This window comes from Lissotriton vulgaris, chromosome 7 (assembly GCF_964263255.1).
Source record: "Lissotriton vulgaris chromosome 7, aLisVul1.2, whole genome shotgun sequence".
Taxonomy (NCBI): Eukaryota; Metazoa; Chordata; class Amphibia; order Caudata; family Salamandridae; genus Lissotriton; species Lissotriton vulgaris.
In genome coordinates, this window is record NC_141695.1 from 456,561,507 (window position 1) to 456,586,321 (window position 24,815).

Sequence of the window (24,815 nt, forward strand, 5' to 3'; positions counted from 1 at the left end):
TTATGTTGAGGTTGTGTTGGCGTGCGATGGCCGCGAGGGGGCTCATGTAGACGTTGAAGAGAGTAGGGCTCAGCGAGGATCCTTGAGGGACAACGCAGATGACTTCGGTGGCCTCTGACTTGTACGGTGGTAGGCGGACTCTCTGTGTTCTTCCGTCGAGGAAGGAGACGATCCATTCCAGTGCCTTCTCCTGGATTCCGACGTTGCTGAGGCGCTGCACTAGGGTGCGGTGGCAGACCGTGTCGAAAGCCGCGGAGAGGTCTAGGAGGATGAGGGCCGCTGTTTCTCCGTTGTCCATCAGGGCTCGGATGTCGTCGGTGGCGGCGATGAGGGCGGTCTCGGTGCTGTGGTTGGCACGGAATCCGGACTGCGATGGGTCGAGGGATCCATTCGTCTCGAGGAAGGCGGCCAGCTGTTTGTTGACGGTCTTCTTGATGACTTTGGCTGGAAACGGGAGTAGAGAGATGGGGCGATAATTCTTGAGTTCAGTGGGGTCTGCTGTAGGTTTCTTGAGTAGAGCGCTGAGTTCGGCGTGCTTCCAGCTCTCGGGGAAGGTGGCGGTGTCGAATGATGTGTATGATGTCATCAGTGATGTCATTTGAGATGTCATCAGTGATGTTACTGACCACGCCATGAATGATATAATATGTGACGTCATCAGCAGTGCATTGCGGGAGCACAAGGTATAGTTATCTTAACTAACTATAACGGCCACATTTCTCTGGTTTTGTATGAGTGAAATGTCCAACTAACTATAACATCCTTGAAACCTGTGGTTTTTTATTGAATTTCTAAGGTTTTTTAAATGCTAATTTCTAACTATACGTCCCTGAAACCTGTGTTTTTTTCATTGAATTTCGAAGGTTTTTTAAATGCTAATTTCTAACTATGCCTACAGAGGTAGGACAGGTCCAGAAATACGAAGTAAGGCGCACAAAGAAGCAAGAGAAATGCAGAAAGAGGCAACAGAAATCCAGAAAGACGAAGAAAAGTGCAGAAAGAAGCAAGACATGTGCACAAAGAACTAACAGAGGAGCAGAAAGAGGCCTTGTTGTAAAGTCACTCAGGACACTCCCTCGTGGCCTATCTAACTATTATACTCAGGACTCAATCGCTACTAGGCTCAATAATACAATAAATCACAACAGTGACACTTAACATTAGAAATGTATTTCTCTTTCTTTTATTATTTCATTTCTTTATATATTTCATAAAATTCTGTTTTCATTCTTTTTTTAATTCTTTTTTTAAAACTTTTTCCGAGAGTGTATACATCACTGAAAGCTAGATCAATCCTACAATTACATCAAATGCATATAACACATATTTACATATATAAATTTGCTTAGCAAAAAAGAAAGAAAGACACCCTCTGGTGATAACATATAAATACATTAATTTCACAAAAGCATTCAGACACATTCAAACTCACACAGACTCCATACAAACTGCATCTGAACAAGGGGAAGATTGTGAATGATCAAAAAATCTCCATGACCAGATTGAAACTTAAGTTCAAAAAATGGGACTGAACATAGGGTTGACGCGCTTTTCGGTGTTGTATGAAGAATAGTTAAACCACCTTCATCAGGACCTTTCCAGATACCCACATAGTTCTCCCAGCACCCAGGGGATCTAAAAACATCACTGTTTTGAGCCCATAACTTATCATTTCATTTATTGATTAACAAAACAAACAGACAGTAGAACCCATACCACCAGATTCTCTCACTCCCACTACTCACCAATGGGGTATCGAGGTCATAGATTCCAACATTAAAAAAAGAGAAAAAAACAACACAGTCTAAACACCAATGTGAAATATAATAGTACCTGAAAGACCCTTCAATATTAGCATAAGTCACTTACACCCAAATAAACAAATAAACAAATGTGACAGACCCTACTACCTAATTCAGCTAAGTATGCCCTTTAAGGTCTACTAATGTGTTCATGACCATCTCTACGTAGGTAATTACAAAAAATGGACAAGAACAAATTGAGGGCCTGTAGCCACCAGCCAATCCTTTCACTTCCGAGTAAAGGCTCTTGTCCGTTTTTTTAGGATGACGACGTTCTATCTGTATAAAGAGTAATTTATATAGGCATAAATACACAGGCAAAAGGAGACTTCCAGTACATGTTATGCGAGGCAAACTAAAACGCCCTTACCCAGAGAAATTACTTCTGGTAATGCCTAGTACACCATGAGTTTTAGAAGGAGTGAGCGACCAGGAATACCCTTGAGGGCTTGGGTAATGTAGTTGAAAGGGTAAATTTGCCTTCAAGGGATTTGTTCAAACTATATTTTGTTTAGTTAAGATTATTTCTGAAAAGGATCAATCACTTATCCTTAAAATGAATCCATCAACAATTTTGTAATTCAGCACGAGCAATGCATCAACATATAACATGTAAACATGAAGACAAAAACACAAGGTGTATACGAAAAAAATGATTTTATCAAATAGCTTAATCAAGAAAATCAGCTACATATACAGATCAATAAGCAAATAAAATTAGGGCTGTAGGTACACATATAAGTAAATTACAGAGTGACACAACAGAACCTAAATAAGACACCTATCCCAAATCACATTGAACAAAACAAAAGAAAGGGATAAGGTGTAAAGTCGACGTTTCGGTTTCTCTGACGTTAGTTTGCTGAAACCATCCTCAGGACTGTTATTGAATTATGGTCTGTAAAGAGATTGTAATCTGTTTCACAGGAATGACTGCATCCCGTAGATAGCTGTTCGTCAAAATGATTTAGCGATTCTATACGTTATTGATTAGGAAACTGTACTTGATAATTCAGGCTGTCGACGGGTTGTTCCTCATCGATATTCAAGTAAATGCAATAGAAGCAGAAAAATCCTGTATGTATGCAATTGTGGTTTCAAGATATCAAATTTGGATAAATATCGATCGGAGTCGATGGTCAATGGAGCAGTAATTGATCCTGCATCACCTAGACTTCGGGCGGAGTAACCTCAAAGCCAGTCTCGTCTGTACGGACCAACAAAAGTTGTTGGTCCGTACAGACGAGACGTGCTTTGAGGTTACTCCGCCCGAAGTCTAGGTTGTTCAATGTGATTTGGGATAGGTGTCTTATTTAGGTTCTGTTGTGTCACTCTGTAATTTACTTATATGTGTACCTACAGCCCTAATTTTATTTGCTTATTGATCTGTATATGTAGCTGATTTTCTTGATTAAGCTATTTGATAAAATCATTTTTTTCGTATACACCTTGTGTTTTTGTCTTCATGTTTACATGTTATATGTTGATGCATTGCTCGTGCTGAATTACAAAATTGTTGATGGATTCATTTTAAGGATAAGTGATTGATCCTTTTCAGAAATAATCTTAACTAAACAAAATATAGTTTGAACAAATCCCTTGAAGGCAAATTTACTCTAGTACACCATGAGCTCATGTTTTTCTCTTCAGAGACCCATGCCCAGCAAAGACGATGTGTTTTAAACAAAGACACATGTTGGTGACACTCAAAGGGATGTCCTATGGTAAGATGAATAACAAGAGATGGCAACATTTTCAAAACGAGGTCATTATAAAAATACGAACCAGGATAGTGCGACAAAAAGTATTTATCGGGGAGGACTTTATTTCACTGTTCTTTATCAGCCAGCCATCAAAATGTGGACTTTCCGTATTTCCAAGATTCGGATTTATTTATTTATGTAGAACAACTTGCTCACTAGGATAAAAAGAAGAACAAAAATCCTTCGGTTCTGGTACGGGCATCTATACATTGCTATCGCAAAGTTACTCGATGCCAATCATTCTTGAGACTAATAATTAAAAAAAGTCTTGGACTTTCGTTAGATACCCGTACGTTAGGTGAAATACCTCTATTTCTATCATGGTCATCAAACAAACCCTCTTATGCATATCGGCACACATCCGGCGCCTCTCATAACATGAATTCACTTTCAATAAAAATCACAAATCATATTTCTAAGGAGATTAACGACCATTTGCTCCGATAGTAATAATCCTTCAAAATGTTCACAAAGAGACTAACGTAAAGATTTCAAACCCCTCATCAATCGCTTTATAAAAAAATATGAGACCAATCACCTATTAAGTTCAAACTAGATAAAGCAATCAGACTGCCTCCCGAAACAACAATTATTTACATAACTCCTCCATGGCATACAACGTCCCCTTGTGCGCTCAACTTCCACAGAATGCTCAAGCCATATCCACGGGACCTCCAATATTTCTGTCACGAACGCGTTGAGCAAACCGAACTACGGTCTTTAAATAACAGGTCCCTGATACGGAAAAAGGCGCGAAAATTCAAACAGCGCGTCGCATGCACCACCCACCATAACAATGGACTACACCTTTCATAATGATGTGAGCCGTTTTACAACGTGCTTGACTTTCCATATATGTAGTGCCCTATTAAAACCGAATTGTCGATATTAATCAAAACATCACAAAACAATATTAAATTAGTTGATTTGTATGTCAAGAGAAAGAGAAACCCATTTGCAAACCGAGTACTAACGAGGGCTATTCGCATTCCAAATAATTACCAAGGCATCAAGATCTCATATTCAAATGAGCCAAGAAATAAGATGTTAGTCTTATTAACCCATCTCCATAAATACGAGTAATGGTATCATCTTCATTAAAGTTAAAACAGAAAATGAATCGCCACAAAACGCCTGTGACGTTATATAATGAAGACTCGTAGCCAGGGGTGAAGTACTGTTCTTGTTTATTTGTACAAGAATATATATTTATACGAGGAGCGCCGGCCGGCGCTCTGCTCTGTTCCGTGGTCGGCGCGCTAATGGCTGCGCGCGCATACGGCGCCAACATGGCCGCCGTACGTCACGTCGATGTGACGTAAAAGAACTAGAACGCTACATATCTCCCCCTTTTACCAATACCAAGTTTGATCACTTACAGTTCATTGTCTAGTTCAAAGTCTCGAAATCTGGAGGGCCTTACAACTTGCCTTCCACTCCTGGTCACCTTGCCAGTGGTCTCTCGATTCTCTTGACACTGCATTCCCGCATCTTCCATTCCTTCGCTCACCGCTCCCTCACTGTTCATATTTCCTCCCGGCATGTCCATCTCCGCTCCCGGAGTCTCGCTCCCTTCTTCACCTTCTCGCACCTCCACTGCACTTGCTCCATCCCCTTGCTCACTTCCGCTGGGCCTACTCTCCACATTCACGTCATCCATGTCTTCACCTTCCGAGTACCTTCGTCCCCATCTCAATATCTTGTTGCACCGGGCCATGCGGTCCTGCGACCACACATTGCCGTCGCTGAGCAGGGCCGCTCGATCGTATACTTCCTTGACTTGCATCGGCTTGCTATACTTGCTGTCTCCTTTCCTTTGTAGAGCGGCTAGCTTTACTCTCACCCACTCTCCCCTTTCCAAGTGAGTATCTTTCACATTCCTCCGTTTGTTGTAGTTATTGGTGTAGATGGTTTGTGCTCTTTCCAGGTTGGCCCTTACTACGGCAGGAGACCACTCACTGGTTACCACCTTCTCCTTCCAGATCCTGTTGTCATGCGTGAAGGGTTCCCGTCCTCTCAATATTTGAAACGGGCTGTAACCTGTGCTTGTGGGGGTTATTCTGTAGGCCCACACCATGTTCTCCAGCGCTTTCTTCCAGTCTTTATTGCTGGAGATGGCCGCTTGTATGGCTCCCATCACTACTCTGTTAAATCTTTCAACTAGGCCGTTTCCCGCTGGGTGGTAAATGGCCGTGTGTCTGATGGTGATGCCATTTCTCTCCATGAATTGTTTCCACTTTTCCGACGTGAACTGCGGTCCATTGTCGCTTAAGATAGACTTGGGAATTCCTTCCCTAGTGAACGTTTCGGATAGAAACTCTAAGATGTTCTCAGTGTCCATGGATTCGCTCACCTTTATCTCTGGCCATTTGGAGTAACGGTCAATGAGGACACACACATATCTCTGCGTGCTCTGGTCATCAAGCACGGGTCCTAAAATGTCTATGGACAACTCTTCCCATGGGTTGGAGAGATTGTCGAACTTTCCAAGAGCTGGACGTAGTGGTCTCAATGTTTTGTCGGCTCCTTGGCATTGGGGACACTCCCTGACATGCCTCTCTGCTCTTATGTCCATGCCTGGCCACCAGTAATTTTGTTTCGATCTGGCCTTGAGCTTTCCTATGCCAAGATGGCCCTCATGTAGTAAGTCCAGCAACTTGTTGATGAGATTCCTTGGGGGAATCGCCTTGTCTCCTCTGTAGATGAATATGCCCTTGTCTCCTACTGACAGTTCCTCCTTTATTTCATAAAATGGCTTCAGGTTCGTCTTCACCTTTCTCTTTTCTGGCCATCCTTGTATGATGTGCGCCTTCAGCTCCTTGATGTCGGTATCTTCTTCATACGCTTCAGTCCATTCTTGTTGGCTGATTATATTCTCTTGGTCTTCTATGAGAGCTACCATCTCTCCTCTGTCTGCTGGGTCTTCCTCTCCGGGCTCCATGGCTGCTGCTCTACTCAAGTAGTCCGCAACTCGGTTCTTGTTTCCGGGGATGTACTCTACATCGTATCTGAATTCTAACAACTTTAAGGACATTTTGGATATCCTGGGTGTGGCGCTGGCATGTCCGCACGATGTTAGTACCTTCACCAACGGCTTGTGGTCAGTCTTGAGCAGGAATCGGGTACCCCACAAGAATTGCCGGAACCTCGTCATGGCCCACACTACCGCTAGCATCTCCTTCTCGATGACGCTGTATTTGTTTTCGGTCTCCGTCAATGCTCTGGATGCGAAGCTGATTGTTTCCATGTCCCCTCTTCCTCGGTCTTGCATAAGTACAGCGCCTAGCCCTTTGTCACTGGCGTCGGTGGTGAGCACTGTGGTGCCTTGTGGATCGTACCCCTTGAGCGGTATTGCTCCCGAGATCTCCTTTTTGATGATTTCAAACTCTGCTTGGGCTTCTGGTGTCCACTGAAACGCCGTGCTCTCTCTGGTCAGCAACCTCATGTTGTAGGTCCTTGAGGCAAAGTGTACTACAAATTTACTGTAGTACTCCGCCATTCCCAAGAACGACCTGACTTCTTCCTTGTTCTTGGGGGGCGGTGCCTCAGCGATGGCTTTCACGTTCTCAGCCTTTGGTGTGACCCCTTGTTGTCCAATTTCATGGCCTAGGTATGTCACTGATTGCAGGCCCAACCGACATTTTGACCATTCTGCCGTGAGCCCTTTGACTTCCAGTGTTTGTAGCACTCTATCTAGTTTCCGGTCATGATCCCTCCTATCACACCCCATCACTAGAATGTCGTCCTGGAAATACTGGACGCCCTCACAGTCTCTGAATAGTTGGTGCATCATCTTCTGAAAGACTGCTGCCGCCGAGGCTAGTCCGAACGGCATGCGATAGAAACGGTAGCACCCAAACGGGGTGATGAAAGACGTAAGGCTCTTGCTGTCCGGGTGCAGTGCTATCTGGTGGTAGGCGGATGTAAGGTCAATGGTGGAGTACCACTTTACTCCTCTGGTTTTGGCCAGCATCTCCTCTATCCTGGGAAGGGGAAATTTCTCCACCACTATGTTTTTATTGAGTTCTCTCAGGTCCACACAGAGCCTGACCTTCCCATTGGGTTTCATTACTACTACCAAGGGCGCAGGCCATTCGGCGCATGTGATTGGTTCTATAATGCCCTTCCTCTCCAGTTCTTGGAGTTCCGTCTGGACCGCTTCCCTCACTGCGATGGGTACATTTCTCACCTTGTGTGCTACTGGAATGGCTCCTTCCTTAAGCACTATCTTATGTTGAAACTTCTCCATCTTTCCTACTGTACCCCCGAACACCTTCGGGTAGTTCTCCTTCCATTTGTTCATGTCCGGCCATTCCTCCTGTTCGGTAAGTAGAATTTGTTCCTTTCCTCCTGGGTCGAGTTTTATTCCCAGATCGCCCTGGTCTAGCCATCCTAGGACAGAGGGTCCTTTCTCTGCAACATATAGTTTGCACCACGCTGATCGGCCTCTGAACTCAAACAACAGGTGCCGGAAACCTAACATGGGAATGCGATCCCCGTTGTAGGTGACTGGCCGTATGTCTAGTTTCTCCAGTTCAGGGCCCAACTTGGGTTGAAACTCTACTTCCCACACTGCTCTCTGCACGATGGTAAATGGAGATCCGGTGTCTGCTACTACTGTGATGGTGATGCCGCCCATGGACATGTCTAGGACGGGTTTGGTTGTTCTCTTGCCGTCCACGCTCAACACTTGGTCGTATATGCATAAGACGGTGACCACTTCTTCCTCCGTGACGTCCTCTAGGTCTTCTTCGCTTTGGTCCACATATTTCACCATTCCCTTTTGCTGTTTCTTCCGACATACCTTCTCGTAGTGGCCTACTATGCCGCAGTGCAGGCATTTGGCCCGGAATGCCGGACATCTTCTGTTGTGTGCTTCGTGGGACCAACTTCCGCACCTGTAGCACGTTTTCCTGTTCTCGCTGTTCGCCTGTTTCCCTTGCCATCTGCTGGTTCCTTTTGTCCCTGGTTGCTTGTTTCTTTGGTCTTTGCGGTGATCCTCTTCCTGTATCCTGTTCACCATAGTAGGGGTGACCACCTCCTTCTTGGTTGCATTTGCACATCTCCTTGCGAGTTCTGCCCTCTTCACTATGACCAACACTTCTTTGAGCGTGGTGTCGCCGCTCGCCCACAGCTTGTCTTGTACATTTGCGCTCGTGGTGTGCATGACCACCTGGTCTTTTATGAATTCATCTTCCCACAGTGCGTATTTGCACGTGGCTGCCAGTTTTCTCAGTGCCGCTACATACTCTTCGATGGTTTCTCCCGCCTTTTGTTTCCTTTGCTGGAAGTTATATCTATCCACTGAAACGCAGATGGTGGGGCGATAACGTTCATCTAGGTCCTCCACAGCATGCGCATACATGTCGTCATCTGTGTCTTCCCTTTTTTTCGGTACTAGGCTCTTGTATATTCTGAGTCCCTCTGGACCTAGATTTAGTAACAGGATACGTTTCTTTCTCTGAGGGGTGAACTTTTCTTCATTTTCATCCTCTAGGACCCCTATGAAATTGTCTATATATTCCTTCCAGTCCTCCCACTTCATCAGTGGATCTCCGGGCTTCGGCAGGAATTGTACAGGTGCAATCGCATACCCCGCCGGGGTACTCATCTTCACCTCCTTGGTGCCTGTCCCGTCGGCGGTCTTACCTGGGGGGCTGCCTGGGGTGCTGTTCTCGTTCCCTGTGTGCCTGTTCCTCTGGGGACTCTTGTTGCTAGTCCCCACCTCCTCCTCTTTAGTAGCCAGCGCAGCGCCCCTTAGGCGTAGGTTTGTAGGGAAGTGGCGCGTGTGTCCTTGACTGTGCTGTGTTCGCGCTGCCTCTCTGGCCTATAAGCCGCTTCTGTGATGCGCTGTGGCACTGCCACGCTCCTCGGTCTCACTGTACCTCAGTGCGTCCTGTTGTGACTGGCTGTGACGTCTCCTTGACCGTGCTGCCCCAGGTAGATCTTTCTGGTGTCTGGGTGGGCCAGGTGACCGTGTGGTTGAGTCTGTCTGTGCCTCGTGGTAGCCTCATGGAGTGCCAACTCCCTTCTGTGCTCCTCGTGTAGGTCTGGTCGACTATCCCACCCTCGTCGCCACTGTGACGTTATATAATGAAGACTCGTAGCCAGGGGTGAAGTACTGTTCTTGTTTATTTGTACAAGAATATATATTTATACGAGGAGCGCCGGCCGGCGCTCTGCTCTGTTCCGTGGTCGGCGCGCTAATGGCTGCGCGCGCATACGGCGCCAACATGGCCGCCGTACGTCACGTCGACGTGACGTAAAAGAACTAGAACGCTACAACGCCATTCCTCTATATCCTATCGAGAACACTTTGCTCAGTGATTGTGCAAGTATTTACTTGGATGTACATTTCAAGCTTACATAATAATTCTAAGAAAGCCACCGGACTGGAACCCAGCAAAGGATCTTAGTCCAATAGGTTCAGATAGTCAGGAATTCCATTAAGAGAGCACTTGGCAAATACCATGCCAGAGACAAATCAATCTCTCAGGTCCCTGAAAAACTGCTCTATTTTCTAGGCTTATTACCTAGTGGATGGGGGAATATCTTCTATCTCCACAAAGGTTTTTTTGGGAACGGTAGATATATTGGCATAAACGGAATCAAGACTTAGTAATATGCCAAACTATGTCTTCATTTAATCCCTCCCTCACACTATTCAAATAAAAAATCCAAAAAGTTTCTTGTTTCTTGCGTGTAACTTCTGTTGAGTGGCCTGCTTTACTCAGGACTTTTTATATAATACACCATTTCACATCCATTTCTGAATGTTGTTTGTCCAAGAAATGCTGTACTAATGGTGCAGTAATCCTTCCTGTCCTTATTGCAGATTTATGTTTGCTAAACCTAAGGCGGAATTCACGTCCAGTCTCACGGATTGAAGCCAACCCGCATGGGCCGAATAATATGTATACAATGTTACTACTCCTGCAGTTTGTGAGATGGCTTAGTTTAACATTCCTATCCTTATAACTAAGGGATTCAGGGGCATATTACCAACAACTAGCGATAATTTTTGTCTCTAACTTGTTTAGAGACAAAAATTATCGCCGCACATCGGCGATTTTTATCGCAGATAAACCTTGCTATTAGCAAGGTTTATCGCAAATGCGATAAAAAACGGCCGCAATGCATGAATATCGCTGAAAAGTCAGCGATATTCATGCATTATCGAGCAAATGCTCTTAGCCATGTTATCCACCTCCCATTGGATAACATGGCTAAGAACTGCTCAGGGCAGGTGTTAGCTTTTGGAGATATTCGCGCTTAGCGCGAATATCTCCAAAAGTTGGTAATAGGAGATAGCGATGTTAGCGACTGTTTTCAGTCGCTAACATCTTGGCACGCCCACTTTGCATGTCATTAGTGATAAATATCACTGACATGCAAAGCGGGGCCCAAGATGGTCGCTGTCTCCTATTAGCTGTCACTAACTGGTGTTAGCGACAGCTTGGTAATAGGGAGATAATTTTATCTCCGCTTTCTTGGCGTTTAAAGCCAAAAAAGCGGAGATAAACTCCCTTGATAACATGCCCCTCAGTGACTAACGCTGCATCATTGGCATGGCAAGCCCCACATTTGTGATTTCCCAATATAGGTAGCAGTCCAGTGATGGTAGTTTGAAGTTGAGTGTTGGGAGTTTTTTGTCTTGTATGGACCAGAAGGTCCTTTGAATTGCGGTTCCTCCGATATGACACTAGTGAATCCCATTTTCATCTGTGTTTAAAATCTTCCAATTCTTATTGATCACATTTTTTTGTGTGTAATTTAGTGAATAATGGTTGATAACACATGTAATCTGATCACGTGGTGCACGATTAGTACCTTGCAAAAGAGCTTCTCGGTTATATTTCGCTACTTTATAGGCATGTCTTACAAGACGGTGCGGGTAGCTGCAATCTAATAACCCTTTTTTCAGGGCATCTACATGTTTATGGAAATCCTCCATGTTCGTGCAATTGCGACGAACACGAAGGAATTCCGCGAAGGTGATTGAATCCTTCTGGCAGGTTGGGTGAAAACTATGGTACTGTAATATAGTGTTCTTGGCCGTAGGTTTCCTAAATAGGCTGACTTGCAAGGTGCCATCCGATCCGAAGATTGAAATATCCAAAAACTCTACCTGCTCAGAGTTGAACTTAGCAGTAAATTTCAAATTCTTGTCACTAGCATTGAGCCAGAGAAGATACTCCTGCAGAGTCTCAACATCTCTTCTTCAAATGAAGAAAATATCATCAATAAAATGCTTCCAAACAAAAACATTCTCAAAAAATGGTGTTGCTTCATTAAAAAAAACTTCTCAGCTCCCACTCACCCATATAGGTGTTTGCTCCGCTCCGCGCGCAGGAAGCACCCATATTTGGGCCCTTAATCTGCTGATACAGGGATCCATTAAAGTCAAAGAAATTATTCAGCAAAACTATATCTAGGCCCTGTAAAAGGAAACTATCCGGTCTCTCACCTGGGGATCGCTGGAGCAGAGAGGCTACCGCTTGTAACGATTGACACTGAAGAATATTCATATATAATACCTCATTGTCAAGCATCACCAAAATGTCAGTATTTGGATTATAGGGTGACCCCTCTATTTTATTGATGATATCGCCCGTGTCACGAATGAAAGAGGCATAATTCTGTGTCAATTGCAAAAAACACAGCTGATGGATAGAATGTAGAACAATGTCATACACTCACCCAGTACAAGGATCTGGGCCTAAATCCATCGTTTTTTTGCACTCCACACCACCCTGGGTTAGACACTGGCTATATGCAAATCAGCTCTGACCCTGTGCCCCATGGGAACAGTCCAGTCCGAACTACCAAGCCATGTCTTTCCCAGACCGGAATCAAGCATCCAAGGACCGGTTTCAGGCTATCAGCCTTCATTCAGCCTGGATAGCTTGACTCCAGTGGTGTGGAGAGCCTGGGACTCACGTCTGAGTATACCCAGCACACTCAGGGTGAAAATTGCAAAAAACACAGCTGATGGATAGAATGTAGAACAATGTCATACACTCACCCCAGTACAAGGATCTGGGCCTAAATCCATCGTTTTTTTGCACTCAACACCACCCTGGGTTAGACACTAGCTATATGCAAATCAGCTCTGACCCTGTGCCCCATGGGAACAGTCCAGTCCGAACTACCAAGCCATGTCTTTCCCAGACCGGAATCAAGCATCCAAGGACCGGTTTCTGGCTATCAGCCTTCATTCAGCCTGGATAGCTTGACTCCAGTGGTGTGGAGAGCCTGGGACTCACGTCTGAGTATACCCAGCACACTCAGGGTGAAAATTGCAAAAAACACAGCTGATGGATAGAATGTAGAACAATGTCATACACTCACCCCAGTACAAGGATCTGGGCCTAAATCCATAGTTTTTTTGCACTCCACACGACCCTGGGTTAGACACTGTCTATATGCAAATCAGCTCCGACCCTGTGCCCCATGGGAACAGTCCAGTCCGAACTACCAATCCATGTCTTTCCCAGACCGGAATCAAGCATCCAAGGACCGGTTTCTGGCTATCAGCCTTCATTCAGCCTGGATAGCTTGACTCCAGTGGTGTGGAGAGCCTGGGACTCACGTCTGAATATACCCAGCACACTCAGGGTGAAAATTGCAAAAAACACAGCTGATGGATAGAATGTAGAACAATGTCATACACTCACCCCAGTACAAGGATCTGGGCCTAAATCCATAGTTTTTTTGCACTCCACACCACCCTGGGTTAGACACTGGCTATATGCAAATCAGCTCTGACCCTGTGCCCCATGGGAACAGTCCAGTCCGAACTACCAAGCCATGTCTTTCCCAGACCGGAATCAAGCATCCAAGGACCGATTTCTGGCTATCAGCCTTCATTCAGCCTGGATAGCTTGACTCCAGTGGTGTGGAGAGCCTGGGACTCACGTCTGAGTATACCCAGCACACTCATGGTGAAAATTGCAAAAAACACAGCTGATGGATAGAATGTAGAACAATGTCATACACTCACCCCAGTACAAGGATCTCGGCCTAAATCCATCGTTTTTTAACACTCCACACCACCCTGGGTTAGACACTGGCTATATGCAAATCAGCTCTGACCCTGTGCCCCATGGGAACAGTCCAGTCCAAACTACCAAGCCATGTCTTTCCCAGACCGGAATCAAGCATCCAAGGACCGGTTTCTGGTTATCAGCCTTCATTCAGCCTGGATAGCTCGACTTCAGTGGTGTGGAGAGCCTGGGACTCACGTCTGAGTATACCCAGCACACTCAGGGTGAAAATTGCAAAAAACACAGCTGATGGATAGAATGTAGAACAATGTCATACACTCACCCCAGTACAAGGATCTGGGCCTAAATCCATCGTTTTTTTGCACTCAACACCACCCTGGGTTAGACACTGGCTATATGCAAATCAGCTCTGACCCTGTGCCCCATGGGAACAGTCCAGTCCGAACTACCAAGCCATGTCTTTCCCAGACCGGAATCAAGCATCCAAGGACCGGTTTCTGGCTATCAGCCTTCATTCAGCCTGGATAGCTTGACTCCAGTGGTGTGGAGAGCCTGGGACTCACGTCTGAGTTTACCCAGCACACTCAGGGTGAAAATTGCAAAAAACACAGCTGATGGATAGAATGTAGAACAATGTCATACACTCAACCCAGTACAAGGATCTGGGCCTAAATCCATCGTTTTTTTGCACTCCACACCACCCTGGGTTAGACACCTGCTATATGCAAATCAGCTCTGACCCTGTGCCCCATGGGAACAGTCCAGTCCGAACTACCAAGCCATGTCTTTCCCAGACCGGACTCAAGCATCCAAGGACCGGTTTCTGGCTATCAGCCTTCATTCAGCCTGGATAGCTTGACTTCAGTGGTGTGGAGAGCCTGGGACTCACGTCTGAGTATACCCAGCACACTCAGGCTGAAAATTGCAAAAAACACAGCTGATGGATAGAATGTAGATTATTGTCATACACTCACCCCAGTACAAGGATCTGGGCCTAAATCCATCGTTTTTTTGCACTCCACACCACCCTGGGTTAGACACTGGCTATATGCAAATCAGCTCTGACCCTGTGCCCCATGGGTACAGTCCAGTCCGAACTACCAAGCCACGTCTTTCCCAGACCGGAATCAAGCATCCAAGGACTGGTTTCTGGCTATCAGCCTTCATTCAGCCTGGATAGCTTGACTCCAGTGGTGTGGAGAGCCTGGGACTCACGTCTGAGTATACCCAGCACACTCAGGGTGAAAATTGCAAAAAACACAGCTGATGGATAGAATGTAGAACAATGTCGTACACTCACCCCAGTACAAGAATCTGGGCCTAAATCCATCGTTTTTTTGCACTCCACACCACCCTGGGTTAGACACTGGCTATATGCAAATCAGCTCTGACCCTGTGCCCCATAGGAACAGTCCAGTCCGAACTACCAAGCCATGTCTTTCCCAGACCGGAATCAAGCATCCAAGGACCGGTTTCTGGCTATCAGCCTTCATTCAGCCTGGATAGCTTGACTCCAGTGGTGTGGAGAGCCTGGGACTCACGTCTGATTATACCCAGCACACTCAGGGTGAAAATTGCAAAAAACACAGCTTATGGATAGAATGTAGAACAATGTCATACACTCACCCCAGTACAAGGATCTCGGCCTAAATCCATCGTTTTTTTGCACTCCACACCACCCTGGGTTAGACACTGGCTATATGCAAATCAGCTCTGACCCTGTGCCCCATGGGAACAGTCCAGTCCGAACTACCAAGCCATGTCTTTCCCAGACCGGAATCAAGCATCCAAGGACCGGTTTCTGGCTATCAGCCTTCATTCAGCCTGGATAGCTTGACTCCAGTGGTGTGGAGAGCCTGGGACTCACGTCTGAGTATACCCAGCACACTCAGGGTGAAAATTGCAAAAAACACAGCTGATTGATAGAATGTAGAACAATGTCATACACTCACCCCAGTACAAGGATCTGGGCCTAAATCCATCGTTTTTTTGCACTCAACACCACCCTGGGTTAGACACTGGCTATATGCATATCAGCTCTGACCCTGTGCCCCATGGGAACAGTCCAGTCCGAACTGCCAAGCCATGTCTTTCCCAGACCGGAATCAAGCATCCAAGGACCGGTTTCTGGCTATCAGTCTTCATTCAGTCTGGATAGCTTGACTCCAGTGGTGTGGAGAGCCTGGGACTCACGTCTGAGTATACCCAGCACACTCAGGGTGAAAATTGCAAAAAACACAGCTGATGGATAGAATGTAGAACAATGTCATACACTCACCCTAGTACAAGGATCTGGGCCTAAATCCATAGGTTTTTTTTGCACTCCACACCACCCAGGGTTAGACACTGTCTATATGCAAATCAGCTCCGACCCTGTGCCCCATGGGAACAGTCCAGTCCGAACTACCAATCCATGTCTTTCCCAGACCGGAATCAAGCATCCAAGGACCGGTTTCTGGCTATCAGCCTTCATTCAGCCTGGATAGCTTGACTCCAGTGGTGTGGAGAGCCTGGGACTCACGTCTGAATATACCCAGCACACTCAGGGTGAAAATTGCAAAAAACACAGCTGATGGATAGAATGTAGAACAATGTCATACACTCACCCCAGTACAAGGATCTGGGCCTAAATCCATAGTTTTTTTGCACTCCACACCACCCTGGGTTAGACACTGGCTATATGCAAATCAGCTCTGACCCTGTGCCCCATGGGAACAGTCCAGTCCGAACTACCAAGCCATGTCTTTCCCAGACCGGACTCAAGCATCCAAGGACCGGTTTCTGGCTATCAGCCTTCATTCAGCCTGGATAGCTTGACTTCAGTGGTGTGGAGAGCCTGGGACTCACGTCTGAGTATACCCAGCACACTCAGGCTGAAAATTGCAAAAAACACAGCTGATGGATAGAATGTAGATTATTGTCATACACTCACCCCAGTACAAGGATCTGGGCCTAAATCCATCGTTTTTTTGCACTCCACACCACCCTGGGTTAGGCACTGGCTATATGCAAATCAGCCACGACCCTGTGCCCCATGGGTACAGTCCAGTCCGAACTACCAAGCCACGTCTTTCCCAGACCGGAATCAAGCATCCAAGGACTGGTTTCTGGCTATCAGCCTTCATTCAGCCTGGATAGCTTGACTCCAGTGGTGTGGAGAGCCTGGGACTCACGTCTGAGTATACCCAGCACACTCAGGGTGAAAATTGCAAAAAACACAGCTGATGGATAGAATGTAGAACAATGTCGTACACTCACCCCAGTACAAGAATCTGGGCCTAAATCCATCGTTTTTTTGCACTCCACACCACCCTGGGTTAGACACTGGCTATATGCAAATCAGCTCTGACCCTGTGCCCCATAGGAACAGTCCAGTCCGAACTACCAAGCCATGTCTTTCCCAGACCGGAATCAAGCATCCAAGGACCGGTTTCTGGCTATCAGCCTTCATTCAGCCTGGATAGCTTGACTCCAGTGGTGTGGAGAGCCTGGGACTCACGTCTGATTATACCCAGCACACTCAGGGTGATAATAGCAAAAAACACAGCTTATGGATAGAATGTAGAACAATGTCATACACTCACCCCAGTACAAGGATCTCGGCCTAAATCCATCGTTTTTTTTGCACTCCACACCACCCTGGGTTAGACACTGGCTATGTGCAAATCAGCTCTGACCCTGTGCCCCATGGGAACAGTCCAGTCCGAACTACCAAGCCATGTCTTTCCCAGACCGGAATCAAGCATCCAAGGACCGGTTTCTGGCTATCAGCCTTCATTCAGCCTGGATAGCTTGACTCCAGTGGTGTGGAGAGCCTGGGACTCACGTCTGAGTATACCCAGCACACTCAGGGAGAAAATTGCAAAAAACACAGCTGATGGATAGAATGTAGAACAATGTCATACACTCACCCCAGTACAAGGATCTGGGCCTAAATCCATCGTTTTTTTGCACTCCACACCACCCTGGGTTAGACACTGGCTATATGCAAATCAGCTTTGACCCTGTGCCCCATGGGAACAGTCCAGTCCGAACTACCAAGCCATGTCTTTCCCAGACCGGAATCAAGCATCCAAGGACCGGTTTCTGGCTATCAGCCTTCATTCAGCCTGGATAGCTTGACTCTAGTGGTGTGGAGAGCCTGGGACTCACGTCTGAGTATACCCAGCACACTCAGGGTGAAAATTGCAAAAAACACAGCTGATGGATAGAATGTAGAACAATGTCATACACTCACCCCAGTACAAGGATCTGGGCCTAAATCCATCATTTTTTTGCACTCCACACCACCCTGGGTTAGACACTGGCTATATGCAAATCAGCTCTGACCCTGTGCCCCATGGGAACAGTCCAGTCCGAACTACCAAGCCATGTCTTTCCCAGACCGGAATCAAGCATCCAAGGACCGGTTTCTGGCTATCAGCCTTCATTCAGCCTGGATAGCTTGACTCCAGTGGTGTGGAGAGCCTGGGACTCACGTCTGAGTATACCCAGCACACTCAGGGTGAAAATTGCAAAAAACACAGCTGATGGATAGAATGTAGAACAATGTCATACACTCACCCCAGTACAAGAATCTGGGCCTAAATCCATCGTTTGTTTGCACTCCACACCACCCTGGGTTAGACACTGGCTATATGCAAATCAGCTCTGACCCTGTGCCCCATAGGAACAGTCCAGTCCGAACTACCAAGCCATGTCTTTCCCATACCGGAATCAAGCACCCAAGGACCGGTTTCTGGCTATCAGCCTTCATTCAGCCTGGATAGCTTGACTCCAGTGGTGTGGAGAGCCTGGGACTCACGTCTGAGTATACCCAGCACACTCAGGGTGAAAATTGCAAAAAACACAGCTGATGGATAGAATGTAGAACAATGTCATACACTCACCCCAGTACAAGAATCTGGGCCTAAATCCATCGTTTTTTTGCACTCCACACCACCCTGGGTTAGACACTGGCTATATGCAAATCAGCTCTGACCCTGTGCCCCATGGGAACAGTCCAGTCCGAACTACCAAGCCATGTCTTTCCCAGACCGGAATCAAGCATCCAAGGACCGGTTTCTGGCTATCAGCCTTCATTCAGCCTGGATAGCTTGACTCCAGTGGTGTGGAGAGCCTGGGACTCACGTCTGAGTATACCCAGCACACTCAGGGTGAAAATTGCAAAAAACACAGCTTATGGATAGAATGTAGAACAATGTCATACACTCACCCCAGTACAAGGATCTCGGCCTAAATCCATCATTTTTTTTGCACTCCACACCACCCTGGGTTAGACACTGGCTATATGCAAATCAGCTCTGACCCTGTGCCCCATGGGAACAGTCCAGTCCGAACTACCAAGCCATGTCTTTCCCAGACTGGAATCAAGCATCCATCCAAGGACCGGTTTCTGGCTATCAGCCTTCATTCAGCCTGGATAGCTTGACTCCAGTGGTGTGGAGAGCCTGGGACTCACGTCTGAGTATACCCAGTACACTCAGGGTGAAAATTGCAAAAAACACAGCTGATGGATAGAATGTAGAACAATGTCATACACTCACCCCAGTACAAGGATCTGGGCCTAAATCCATCGTTTTTTTGCACTCCACACCACCCTGGGTTAGACACTGGCTATATGCAAATCAGCTCTGACCCTGTGCCCCATGGGAACAGTCCAGTCCGAACTACCAAGCCATGTCTTTCCCAGACCGGAATCAAGCATCCAAGGACCGGTTTCTGGCTATCAGCCTTCATTCAGCCTGGATAGCTTGACTCCAGTGGTGTGGAGAGCCTGGGACTCACGTCTGAGTATACCCAGCACACTCAGGGAGAAAATTGCAAAAAACACAGCTGATGGATAGAATGTAGAACAATGTCATACACTCACCCCAGTACAAGGATCTGGGCCTAAACCCATCGTTTTTTTGCACTCCACACCACCCTGGGTTAGACACTGGCTATATGCAAATCAGCTCTGACCCTGTGCCCCATGGGAACAGTCCAGTCCGAACTACCAAGCCATGTCTTTCCCAGACCGGAATCAAGCATCCAAGGACCGGTTTCTGGCTATCAGCCTTCATTCAGCCTGGATAGCTTGACTCCAGTGGTGTGGAGAGCCTGGGACTCACGTCTGAGTATACCTAGCACACTCAGGGTGAAAATTGCAAAAAACACAGCTGACGGATAGAATGTAGAACAATGTCATACACTCACCCCAGTACAAGGATCTGGGCCTAAATCCATTGTTTGTTTGCACTCCACACCACCCTGGGTTAGACACTGGCTATATGCAAATCAGCTCTGACCCTGTGCCCCATGGGAACAGTCCAGTCCGAACTACCAAGCCATGTCTTTCCCAGACTGGAATCAAGCATCCAAGGACCGGTTTCTGGCTATCAGCCTTCATTCAGCCTGGATAGCTTGACTCCAGTGGTGTGGAGAGCCTGGGACTCACGTCTTTGTATACCCAGCACACTCAGGGTGAAAATTGCAAAAAACACAGCTGATGGATAGAATGTAGAACAATGTCATACACTCACCCCAGTACAAGGATCTGGGCCTAAATCCATCGTTTTTTTGCACTCCACACCACCTTGGGTTAGACACTGGCTATATGCACATCAGCTCTGACCCTGTGCCCCATGGGAACAGTCCAGTCCGAACTATCAAGCCATGTCTTTCCCAGACCGGAATCAAGCATCCAAGGACCGGTTTCTGGCTATCAGCCTTCATTCAGCCTGGATAGCTTGACTCCAGTGGTGTGGAGAGCCTGGGACTCACGTCTGAGTATACCCAGCACACTCGGGGAGAAAATTGCAAAAAACACAGCTGATGGATAGAATGTAGAACAATGTCATACACTCACCCCAGTACAAGGATCTGGGCCTAAATCCATCGTTTTTTTGCACTCCACACCACCCTGGGTTAGACACTGGCTATATGCAAATCAGCTTTGACCCTGTGCCCCATGGGAACAGTCCAGTCCGAACTACCAAGCCATGTCTTTCCCAGACCGGAATCAAGCATCCAAGGACCGGTTTCTGGCTATCAGCCTTCAATCAGCCTGGATAGCTTGACTCCAGTGGTGTGGAGAGCCTGGGACTCACGTCTGAGTATACCCAGCACACTCAGGGTGAAAATTGCAAAAAACACAGCTGATGGATAGAATGTAGAACAATGTCATACACTCACCCCAGTACAAGGATCTGGGCCTAAATCCATCATTTTTTTGCACTCCACACCACCCTGGGTTAGACACTGGCTATATGCAAATCAGCTCTGACCCTGTGCCCCATGGGAACAGTCCAGTCCGAACTACCAAGCCATGTCTTTCCCAGACCGGAATCAAGCATCCAAGGACCCGTTTCTGGCTATCAGCCTTCATTCAGCCTGGATAGCTTGACTCCAGTGGTGTGGAGAGCCTGGGACTCACGTCTGAGTATACCCAGCACACTCAGGGTGAACATTGCAAAAAACACAGCTGATGGATAGAATGTAGAACATTGTCATACACTCACCCCAGTACAAGGATCTGGGCCTAAATCCATCGTTTGTTTGCACTCCACACCACCCTGGGTTAGACACTGGCTATATGCAAATCAGCTCTGACAATGTGCCCCATAGGAACAGTCCAGTCCGAACTACCAAGCCATGTCTTTCCCATACCGAAATCAAGCACCCAAGGACCGGTTTCTGGCTATCAGCCTTCATTCAGCCTGGATAGCTTGACTCCAGTGGTGTGGAGAGCCTGGGACTCACGTCTGAGTATACCCAGCACACTCAGGGTGAAAATTGCAAAAAAACACAGCTGATGGATAGAATGTAGAACAATGTCATACACTCACCCCAGTACAAGGATCTGGGCCTAAATCCATCGTTTTTTTGCACTCCACACCACCCTGGGTTAGACACTGGCTATATGCAAATCAGCTCTGACCCTGTGCCCCATGGGAACAGTCCAGTCCGAACTACCAAGCCATGTCTTTCCCAGACCGGAATCAAGCATCCAAGGACCGGTTTCTGGCTATCAGCCTTCATTCAGCCTGGATAGCTTGACTCCAGTGGTGTGGAGAGCCTGGGACTCACGTCTGAGTATACCTAGCACACTCAGGGTGAAAATTGCAAAAAACACAGCTGATGGATAGAATGTAGAACAATGTCATACACTCACCCCAGTACAAGGATCTGGGCCTAAATCCATCATTTTTTTGCACTCCACACCACCCTGGGTTAGACACTGGCTATATGCAAATCAGCTCTGACCCTGTGCCCCGTGGGAACAGTCCAGTCCGAACTACCAAGCCATGTCTTTCCCAGACCGGAATCAAGCATCCAAGGACGGGTTTCTGGCTATCAGCCTTTCATTCAGCCTGGATAGCTTGACTCCAGTGGTGTGGAGAGCCTGGGACTCACGTCTGAGTATACCCAGCACACTCAGGGTGAAAATTGCAAAAAACACAGCTGATGGATAGAATGAGGAACAATGTCATACACTCACCCCAGTACAAGGATCGGGGCCTAAATCCATCGTTTTTTTGCACTCCACACCACCCTGGGTTAGACACTGGCTATATGCAAATCAGCTCTGACCCTGTGCCCCATGGGAACAGTCCAGTCCGAACTACCAAGCCATGTCTTTCCCAGACCGGAATCAAGCATCCAAGGACCGGTTTCTGGCTATCAGCCTTCATTCAGCCTGGATAGCTTGACTCCAGTGGTGTGGAGAGCCTGGGACTCACGTCTGATTATACCCAGCACACTCAGGGTGAAAATTGCAAAAAACACAGCTTATCGATAGAATGTAGAACAATGTCATACACTCACCCCAGGACAAGGATCTGGGCCTAAATCCATCGTTTTTTTGCACTCCACACCACCCTGGGTTAGACACTGGCTATATGCAAATCAGCTCTGACCCTGTGCCCCATGGGAACAGTCCAGTCCGAACTACCAAGCCATGTCTTTCCCAGACCGGAATCAAGCATCCAAGGACCGGTTTCTGGCTATCAGCCTTCATTCAGCCTGGATAGCTTGACTCCAGTGGTGTGGAGAGCCTGGGACTCACGTCTGAGTATACCCAGCACACTCAGGGTGAAAATTGCAAAAAACACAGCTGATGGATAGAATGTAGAACAATGTCATACACTCACCCTAGTACAAGGATCTGGGCCTAAATACATAGGTTTTTTTTGCACTCCACACCACCCAGGGTTAGACACTGTCTATATGCAAATCAGCTCCGACCCTGTGCCCCATGGGAACAGTCCAGTCCGAACTACCAATCCATGTCTTTCCCAGACCGGAATCAAGCATCCAAGGACCGGTTTCTGGCTATCAGTCTTCATTCAGTCTGGATAGCTTGACTCCAGTGGTGTGGAGAGCCTGGGACTCACGTCTGAGTATACCCAGCACACTCAGGGTGAAAATTGCAAAAAACACAGCTGATGGATAGAATGTAGAACAATGTCATACACTCACCCTAGTACAAGGATCTGGGCCTAAAACCATAGTTTTTTTTTGCACTCCACACCACCCAGGGTTAGACACTGTCTATATGCAAATCAGCTCCGACCCTGTGCCCCATGGGAACAGTCCAGTCCGAACTACCAATCCATGTCTTTCCCAGACCGGAATCAAGCATCCAAGGACCGGTTTCTGGCTATCAGCCTTCATTCAGCCTGGATAGCTTGACTCCAGTGGTGTGGAGAGCCTGGGACTCACGTCTGAATATACCCAGCACACTCAGGGTGAAAATTGCAAAAAACACAGCTGATGGATAGAATGTAGAACAATGTCATACACTCACCCCAGTACAAGGATCTGGGCCTAAATCCATAGTTTTTTTGCACTCCACACCACCCTGGGTTAGACACTGGCTATATGCGAAATCAGCTCTGACCCTGTGCCCCATGGGAACAGTCCAGTCCGAACTACCAAGCCATGTCTTTCCCAGACCGGACTCAAGCATCCAAGGACCGGTTTCTGGCTATCAGCCTTCATTCAGCCTGGATAGCTTGACTTCAGTGGTGTGGAGAGCCTGGGACTCACGTCTGAGTATACCCAGCACACTCAGGCTGAAAATTGCAAAAAACACAGCTGATGGATAGAATGTAGATTATTGTCATACACTCACCCCAGTACAAGGATCTGGGCCTAAATCCATCGTTTTTTTGCACTCCACACCACCCTGGGTTAGACACTGGCTATATGCAAATCAGCTCTGACCCTGTGCCCCATAGGAACAGTCCAGTCCGAACTACCAAGCCATGTCTTTCCCAGACCGGAATCAAGCATCCAAGGACCGGTTTCTGGCTATCAGCCTTCATTCAGCCTGGATAGCTTGACTCCAGTGGTGTGGAGAGCCTGGGACTCACGTCTGATTATACCCAGCACACTCAGGGTGATAATTGCAAAAAACACAGCTTATGGATAGAATGTAGAACAATGTCATACACTCACCCCAGTACAAGGATCTCGGCCTAAATCCATCGTTTTTTTTGCACTCCACACCACCCTGGGTTAGACACTGGCTATATGCAAATCAGCTCTGACCCTGTGCCCCATGGGAACAGTGCAGTCCGAACTACCAAGCCATGTCTTTCCCAGACCGGAATCAAGCATCCAAGGACCGGTTTCTGGCTATCAGCCTTCATTCAGCCTGGATAGCTTGACTCCAGTGGTGTGGAGAGCCTGGGACTCACGTCTGAGTATACCCAGCACACTCAGGGAGAAAATTGCAAAAAACACAGCTGATGGATAGAATGTAGAACAATGTCATACACTCACCCCAGTACAAGGATCTGGGCCTAAATCCATCGTTTTTTTGCACTCCACACCACCCTGGGTTAGACACTGGCTATATGCAAATCAGCTTTGACCCTGTGCCCCATGGGAACAGTCCAGTCCGAACTACCAAGCCATGTCTTTCCCAGACCGGAATCAAGCATCCAAGGACCGGTTTCTGGCTATCAGCCTTCTTTCAGCCTGGATAGCTTGACTCCAGTGGTGTGGAGAGCCTGGGACTCACGTCTGAGTATACCCAGCACACTCAGGGTGAAAATTGCAAAAAACACAGCTGATGGATAGAATGTAGAACAATGTCATACACTCACCCCAGTACAAGGATCTGGGCCTAAATCCATCATTTTTTTGCACTCCACACCACCCTGGGTTAGACACTGGCTATATGCAAATCAGCTCTGACCCTGTGCCCCATGGGAACAGTCCAGTCCGAACTACCAAGCCATGTCTTTCCCAGA

General features: G+C 47.1%; 1 protein-coding gene across 1 annotated transcript in view; it reads left to right on the forward strand.

The window, feature by feature from the left end:
- The first annotated feature begins 9,798 nt into the window (after positions 1-9,798).
- Positions 9,799-24,815, forward strand: part of LOC147701853 (extracellular calcium-sensing receptor-like) — a 122,245-nt gene continuing 107,228 nt past the window's right edge. Inside the window, exon 1 of the mRNA XM_086929376.1 lies at positions 9,799-9,827. Within this exon, the coding sequence (XP_086785502.1) occupies positions 9,799-9,827 (29 nt within the window). The remainder of the gene's footprint in view (positions 9,828-24,815) is intronic.